The 8704-nt window shown below is 47.3% G+C and overlaps 1 protein-coding gene across 1 annotated transcript; it reads left to right on the top strand.

Annotated features, from left to right (window-relative positions):
• The first annotated feature begins 5124 nt into the window (after positions 1-5124).
• LOC101941598 (homeobox protein vent1-like) lies at positions 5125-8110 on the top strand. Its single transcript, XM_005304187.5, has 3 exons — positions 5125-6162; positions 6537-6769; positions 7621-8110. The coding sequence occupies exons 1-3, from the start codon at positions 5907-5909 to the stop codon at positions 7978-7980; spliced, it is 849 nt and encodes a 282-aa protein (XP_005304244.3). The 5' UTR covers positions 5125-5906; the 3' UTR covers positions 7981-8110.
• Positions 8111-8704: the final 594 nt, after the last annotated feature.

Below are 8704 nucleotides of genomic sequence, written 5' to 3'. Positions count from 1 at the left end.
TCTGTCTGTTACTACTTGGAACCACTTAAATCCTACTGTCTGTATTTAATAAAATCACTTTTTATTTATAAATTTACTCAGAGTATGTATTAATACCTGGGGGAAGCAAACAACTGTGCATCTCTCTCTATCAGTGTTATAGAGGGCGAACAATTTATGAGTTTGCCCTGCATAAGCTTTATGCAGGATAAAACGGATTTATCTGGGTTTAGACCCCATTGGGAGTTGGGCATCTGAGTGCTAAAGACAAGCACACTTCTGTAAGCTGTTTTCAGGTAAACTTGCAGCTTTGGGACAAGTGATTCAGACCCTGGGTCTGTGTCTGGAGCCAGACGTGGGGTTGAAGAAGTGGGCTGTAGTCCACGAAAGCTTATGCTCTAATAAATTTGTTAGTCTCTAAGGTGCCACAAGTACTCCTGTTCTTTTTGCGGATACAGACTAACACGGCTGCTACTCTGAAACCAGGTATTTAATGTTTTTCTGAACACTTCAATTGCTAGGATCAGGTTAGTGCATGAAAATGTCAGATTTCTTTAAAAGAGAGAGAGTCTCTAGTCCTCAGAGCTGTTAGAGGAAGCGACTTAACTCTCTGTCTCTCTTTTCAGGTGTTTTGGTCTTTTCTCTCCACTGTGGCTTTGCAAGCACTGTTTGCATTAGCTTGCAATAAGGTTGTGGCTGAACCATTTTTAACATAGTCTGATTTTGTCTTTAGTTAGTAGATAGTGTGACAAAGTTCCTCCTTTATCTTGGTAGGTTCTGTGCTTATTGGCAGATTTTCTTGCCTCAGAGATTCACCATGTGGGTTGGGGAACAGCCCAGAGACCTTCCCCTCTGGAAGAACCCACAGGCCAGGTCACTTGGGAGGTTTGGGGGGAACCCAGGCCCACTATTTACTCCAGGTTCCAGCCCAGGGCCCTGTGGACTGCAGCTGTCTATAGTGCCCCCTGTAACAGTGGCATGACAGCTACAACTCCCTGTGCTACTTCCCCATGGCCTCCTCCAAACACCTTCCTTATTCTCACCACAAGACCTTCCTCCTGGTGTCTGATAATGCTTGCCTTGCCTTGCCTTGCCTTGCCTTGCCTTGCCTTGCCTTGCCTTGCCTTGCCCACTCCCACTCCCACTCCCACTCCCCTCCTTGCACTCTTGCTCCCAGCTCCTCACACTCACACCACAAACTGAAGTGAGCTCCTTTTAAAACCCAGGTGCCCTGATTAGCCTGCCTTAAGTGATTCTAGCCACTTCTTCTTAATTGGCTCCAGGTGTCCTAATTAGCCTGCCTACCTTAACTGGTTCTAGCAGGTTCCTGATTACTCTAGGGCAGTCCCTTCTCTGGTCACTCAGGGAATGGAAAACTACTCATCCAGTGACCAGTATATTTGCCCTCTACCAGACTCCTGTACCCCACTGGTCTGGGTCTGTCACAATAGTTTTGTAAAGACATGAGCATTTTTGTTTGTAGTGCTGTGATCCACAATGGCACCTAATTAATATTTAATAGTAATGTCAGAGTTTCAAGGTGAAAGATACATAAAGGAGTCATGATGCTAGATATGTTTAAGTGTAGTTAGTCATACACCGCAGGCACCAGGGGAAAGGAAATGGAAATGTACAAAGATGACATCCACAGAACACTTCAGTAGAGAACAAATAAATCTGATTGGGGGAGGGAAAGTATGTCTCAGGATATGTGTGGTCATAGGTCCTTATTATATTGCTATGCTAACATCAGAAATGGCCAGTAATATTACTAAATGGGACCTATAAATAGGTCAGTCAGTATGTGTGTGTGTGTGTGTGTGTGTGTGTACATATATAAAATATTGCATGAGTGCATCATAATTCAAGCATCTGTAACTTCTGGGAGGGTGGGATCTGGGGTGGGGAAGAATGAATCTGTAGTGATTTTCTAAGTATATTAAAATAGCTGGGGGAAAAAGTGGCGCCAACACTAGCTGGGGGGAGGAGCATCTGGGGATACTTTTTACATACAAAACAATATTAAAATATTGACCTATGCAGACATGTCCCAAACATCACCCTGACTCTGTTGTTAAATCTTTTACTCCTTTCTCTGGCCCCTAGCTGTCTTTGTAGATTGCAAACTCTGCTGAGCACCTCTTCCTGCCTATACGTACACCACTGAGCACAGTTTGGACATGACTGTATAACAATCTGCCTGAGAAAGTCTACAATGTGTATTTATTTGATATAATGTAAATTGGAGGGAAAGTCTTGATTCTAGAATGTATCTGAGTAAGTGCACTAACCCACTCTCTGGAGTTACACGGCCTTTAAACATAGCGTCACCACGGGCTGTTAGTGTGTTGGAGGGTAAGGATGAAGAAAACCACCACATTTTGGAAGGACTGCCCCTTTCTAAAGATCTGCTCCAAGTAACTTGTGAGTGTGACAGAAGAGGTGACCGCAAGTGTGTAATGGCCGGGAAGGCTATTGAAATGCAGGGAGGGGGGCTGCTCTCAGCCCAGGCCTTTCCCCAGGTTATATGTGTGTGTGTTTGGAGGGACGTCAGGGACGCTAAAATCGGAATCGCCTGCCCTGCTGGTATTTCTTATTGCAAGCTCCATTTCCGTCAGCCACTGACCCCTCTGTGCGGAGAGCCTTTGAAATGGACATGGGTCCTCTGCAGAGTTAAAGTCATGAGCACGACCAGCCTCGCCACTTCGCGCAGGCGGCCCCTCGGGATTTGGAGCCTGTCTGAGCCCACCCTGCCCCGTACGCTTGTGTAGCGGTTGCTCTCTTGGCTCAGGGCCGTGCAGGAGCTTCGGGAAATCTCTCCCTTGCTCAGTCCCACTAAAGATCGGCCACGAAAAGCCCGAGTCAGCCCTCACTGTTTAAACCGTCAGAGACGGGATCCGGGTGTTTCCGAACACGCAACCCGCAGTGGAGCCGAGTCCGTTGTAGAGGTTCCCAGCTTAGAGGTAACAGCAGCTGCTCTAACGAGCTCTGGAAGAGGAAACGCTGCGAGCAGACAGGTGTGAGGAAGCGGCGTGCAAAGCTCGGAGGGAACTAGCTGGAGCCTGTTCCCCTGTGATAACGCGGTGGGAGGGAGGAGCAGGGGGGAGAGCACGGAGCCTCCCAAAGGCACAGCTGTGAGCGATCGCAGCGACAGCGCTGGGAACAGGAAAATGCCAAGAGCCAGGAAGATCGGGGCCGGGCTCAAGCACCCCGGCAGTCCTGGGGCGGGGCGGACAGGGACAGCTCGAGTAACCCCGCCCAGCTGAAGCAGCACAGGCTGGCCCGTATGTGTTCAGGGCTAACAAATAGAACAAGCCCCAGTCTGGGAGCTGTGGATGAGAACTAAGTAGCTGGATGAGCGCCTGGCATGATTCTATCACGATTGTAGCGAACCTGTTTTCCGGTCGCGACGCTGCCCGGTCATGTCATGCCAAGGACAGAGGGTGTGTCATTATAGCTTGTGTGTTTAATCACAATAGTTTGGTTGTAATACAGCAAACAAGGGGGGGGGCACAGGGAGCCTTTTAAGCCTACTTCTATCTGGGGTTGGAAAATAAATAAAAGCAAAACAAGTTTCTTGTTAAGTATGAATTACAGGGAGAAAGGAAACTTCGGGGAAAACAGCATCCTAAGGGCAGCTGCTGCTTTATTTGCGCACACAATGGAGCCGGAACCTGTAAATTCTCCTGAGCCCACCACTCCCATGCCAGCTCAGCCAGCCCTTCTCAGAAGGCCCCTTAGAAATTAGATCCATGTGGCCTGATATTCAGCCGTGTTCAGCATATGCAGCTCTCCCGAAATGCGGGTGCTGAGTAAAATCTATTCTGAAGGCCCTGCTGCCCTCTTACTTGGATGTAATGGGCCAGGTTGCAACTAGTCGAATCTCTGCGCTTTGGTAGGATTAACAAAGAGTCTTACAGTTTTCCTGGAAAGTTTTGTGCTTTAATGGCCCCGTGCATTTATAGATAGTATATCTGTGATTCAGGTCAGTACAAGTTTATAATCTGCTGCAGCTCCGTGTGTTAAGACATCAGTAGCAGATGATGAGGGTGAAACAAAGAAAACCAGCCTCACTCACATACCATTGCATTTTCAGTGAAACTTGCCTTTGGGGAAAGAAGGAGGCATTTATGTTTTTCCTTTTGGAAAGAAAGATCAATAATCTAGTTTATAGGAAGAAGAAACAAACACGCTGCTCATTAGATCCGAGTTTATGGAGTCAAATCCTTCAGTTCTGGCGGGTTTCATCGGGGGCTCAGTGAGTTCAGGAGTTTAGCCCCTGTGAGCACTGTAAGAACAGGGCCCTGGTATCAAGGTTCAGGGTTAGAGAGGGAATATCTGCAGTTTGCTCTCCCAATTAGGAACAATCTGAATATATGGTGCCCCGGTGTCTTTTGTAGCCGATTCATTTGTGCTTTGTGCTTGCTGTGTGTTTTTCCACTGGCTTATCTAAACGCAGAAAATGCTTGAAACCTCAGTGATGGGTTTTCTAATAACGGTTTATTATACTTACAGTGATTAAACCTCTGGGCGGTTCTTAGCATTATCTGCCCCTTGCATCACAAAGGCGAAGCTATGCTTTATAAATAACGTGTAAATTGGGGTAGTTTGAAGTTGATGAGGTGTGAGCTTTCTGGTCCTGTATTGCTTTGATCGCTAAACTTCCAGGCGTTGGTGAAAGATTGGCTACATTTCTGGCTAGACAACTGGCGCCAAATTCAAGCTGAGAGGAGTGCAGGGTTGAATTTGTACCCGTTAAACCAGAAACAGCAATAATACAGCCAGGAGCTGGGAAATCCAAGCCAACCCAGACTTTTGATGTCTCCGTACGACCTTTACAATGGACTTGGATTTCTTCCGCTCATTAGTTTACAGTAGAAGGGGTTCTGATATTGATAGGGAACATAGACGGGATTCTATGGGAAATCGATCGTGACTTTTATTTACCATGTTTGTAGTAACGTTTTGTGTTACATGATTGCTAGACTATCCCTCCTTCTCCCCTTCAGTAGGAGCCCCCGACCTGAAATATATAGTTTGCAGTGTTGTAGCTTGTTGGGCTCAGGATATTGGACAGACAAGGTGGGTGAGGTCATATCTTTTATTGGGCCAGCTAGAGAAATTGATCTAGTAAAAGCTATGACCTCACCCACCTTGCCTCGGAAATATATACTGCCACTCTAAAGAGGGCATTTCAAAGGATTACCTGGTAGCTTCATTTAGATCTGCATTTTGAAAGGCAATGATTGATGTAAAAATTCCTGTTATAACAGAGTTTTGAATTGTGTTAATCGGTGATAAATGTTCTCATACATAGAACCGGAACCTCGCATGATAAAGATACTAAAACCCTGCTCCATTCACGTCCCTGCCCTAAGGAACTCCCTGATTATGGCTGTAATGAGATGCGGTTGTTAATGCTTGGAGATCTATGCAATTTAAAATATGTCGTATGTGCCTTTTGTGTTAGTCCATCGACGTTTGGAAGGGACATGATTGAACCCCATCGTTCTGCCATTATCTGGCGTGTAACTGTCTTTAAAAGCCCTTTTGCTGGTCTTTTGTTTGGTGTGGTTGGAATTGTCCATGCCGCCACTCCCCCTCTCCAGGGGAGAATCAGGAGGGGCCCAGAGCAGGTTTGCATTTCAAGGGGGCAGAAACAATCCTGCAGACTCTCTGGAGCCAGGGGCTGCAGACATTTGCCAGACGTGTGAACTCTACTCCTAACCGACAGCTGTTCTCTCTTTTCTCTTCGTACTTTGATGTGGATTCACACTCGCAAACGAGCCCGCGAGGGAGGGCCCCCTATAAATAAATGGAGGCCCCCACCCACCAACTTGCCCTCCCCTCCAGCGGAGCAGCGCTAGCTAAACAGAGGGAGCTGCAGGCAGCTCCTGTGAGCCCCGCTCCTTCAGCTCCCACTCGCCATGGGTGAGGTCGCCTTCTCGGTGGACTTCCCGGCCCAGCCTGAGAGCGAGGAGCAAAGGCCAGCGGGCAGGCCTCACATCTGCTGCGTTCCTCCTCCGCGGGCCCCCACCTCCTTCAGCAGGAGTCCCCGCCTGGCCAAAGCAAAGCCCAAAGGGGGAGCCGCGGCCGAGGGCCAGCTCCAACCCAGCAGCCTGCGCCGAGAGGAGCTGGAAGACACCAAGCCACAGGAGCTGCCCAACGGCCGAGCAAGTCCCGGTAAGTCAGAGGCGAGCCCGGGGGAGGTGGTGGCTGGTGCTGGAGAGGAAAGTAGGGCCCTGATCCGGCCGCGAGGAAGAGCCTCCAGTTGGCCGGGGGGAGGAGGGTGGGGCGGCGGAAAGGAAGGTGCTGTTGCCCTGGCTGGGGGAGCAGCGGAGGGCTGGCTCTAGGGTGACCAGATGTCCCGATTTTATAGGGACAGTCCCGATTTTTGGGTCTTTTTCTTATATAGGCTCCTATTACCCCCCACCCCCTGTCCCGATTTTTCACACTTGCTGTCTGGTCACCCTAGCTGGCTCGCAAGCCGCGGGGCCCGATCGGGCTGTTTCCCCCCGTTGGGCACCGGAGCCCTAACCCACCCTCCGCCTTTGCAGCTCCCGAGGGCGGCTGGGTGAGCGCGGACGAGTCCTCCGGGTACGAGAGCGAAAGCGCCGCCTCCTGCATCCCCTCGTCGCCGGGGGAGGGCGAGCCCCAGCAGCGCAGGGCGCGGACCGCCTTCACCCCGGAGCAGGTCGGCAAGCTGGAGAAAACCTTCAAGCGGCAGAAGTACGTGGGGGCGGCGGAGAGGAGGAAGCTGGCGGCCGCTCTTCAGCTGTCCGAGATTCAGGTCAGTGTCCGGCCCCAGTCCCCGCGGCAGAGACAGCCGGGCTGGGGGGCTTTGGGCCGCTCGCTGCGCCTCCAGCTGCCCCTTGGCTTCAGTCTGGCCCCGCAAAGAGAGCGCTGATTCACACTTGGCCACGCTCTGCGTGTTTAAAGCCGCACGGGTGCTGAGCATAACGATAACTGGTTATGATTTCTTGCTGATGGGGACTGGTATTCAAATTGCTTCCTACCGACTATAAACGCAGGGCACGGCATGTTGTCCATTGAAGAAAGTGCAGGATTTACTAGAAGCCTAATCTCCTGTTTCCATGGGTCCGAAGAGTATCTTTAAAACTCTTAAACATTTGTACTTAATATTTTTTTAACTTAACAATACAACCGGGATCTGATGCTGATAAATATTAAGTTTGATATTCACTTGGACAGAAAATTTAGAGAGTTACTAAATAAGGCCCCGATCCTGCAAGCACTTGCTTATGCACTGGTTAACACCTTGAGTAGAATCAGTCAAGGGCTGCTCACAATTAATGGACTTAAGATTTGGGTCCCTAACATGCTCCCGTTGGGGTCAGTGACTTCCCATTGACTGAAATGGAAGCTGGATGAAGCCCTTGATTTGGTCTTTGCAGTTGCTATCTCTGGCAAATGCACACAGTAAATAATACATTATGAGCTTACACAATATGGAAACTTTTCTGCTGATAAGATCAATGCTTTAATTCAAATTATTTTAACTCCGATTATACTGTATGGATCACAAGTGAGTTCAGTTACAGATGCTCTCAATACATGGTAGCTTTTATAAATTATTCTGTTAGGACCCTGATTTCTTTAACATTACTTTTTTTTTTCTAGGTCAAAACCTGGTTCCAGAATCGCAGGATGAAACTTAAGAGGCAAATACAAGACCACCATCATAGCTTCATATCTTCAGATCCCTTCTATGGCTATAAACAAGGGACCCCACCAAATATGTTACAGGATTATTCCCACTATCCTAGTCCAATGCAACAAAGACTTCTACCTTTTACTCCTAATTGTGCTTTACAGTTCAACTCTTCCTTTCAAATATATGACTCCCAAAACCCATCATACGCCCTTAGGGCACATGATCTGCCTTTTTTCCAGCAACACTTTCTACCACAATTCTCTGTCCATCCAGTTATACAGAACAAAATGGACAACAAACAATTTAATCCTCTTCAAACATTATAAGCAAAGTGGAAGACAGAGAGTATAATATAATACGCTATATATGATTCAACTGTACTTAAAATGTTTGTCTGATGTAGAAGTGTATATTTTTAATATAAAGTTTTAAATATTAAATTCATACCTAAATTAAGTATAATTGTATTTAATTGAGATTGAATGCTGTTAGAGGCACTCTAGTCCTAATTCTTGGGTTTATACCCAACCTATGTAATTTGAAGGTTACTGATCTGAAGGATTCTGATAGACTATGTTATCTTCCATTAGTGTGTGGATGCTTAAAAGGATCTTTTGCTATAAATTCCATATTGACAATTAGTCTGTCTCCAGGAGGAGAATTCCACTGGAACTACTGCTGGCACTGGTGAGAACCCTAATGTAGATGTGCTGAAAGCAAATTGTGTACAGGTTTGACCACACAGCCTTGTCTACACTAGGATTCCCACCATGTAGGCAAGGCTGTGAGATAAAATTCATTGTTGTAGAGACACACAACCAACCCCTGGAGTCCTATACTTTAAAATATTATGCAAACATTTAACCTATAGCAAAAACTTATCAACTGTGAAGAAACCATCAATCTGGAGGCATTGTTATAGTAATGTTGTTAATCTAATAGTTTTTCCTGTGTATATGCAGCACAGAAACCAGATACAATTAGGTTTCTGGTTTGCTAATTGTTGGTTGGGTAGTAACACTCCGCTTAGAGTCAGAAAGCCAGCAACCA

The sequence above is a fragment of the Chrysemys picta genome, chromosome 7 (genome assembly GCF_011386835.1).
Source record: "Chrysemys picta bellii isolate R12L10 chromosome 7, ASM1138683v2, whole genome shotgun sequence".
Lineage (NCBI taxonomy): Eukaryota > Metazoa > Chordata > Testudines > Emydidae > Chrysemys > Chrysemys picta.
Note: the sequence above shows the minus strand (reverse complement) of the source record. Positions and strands in the feature narration are given on the sequence as shown.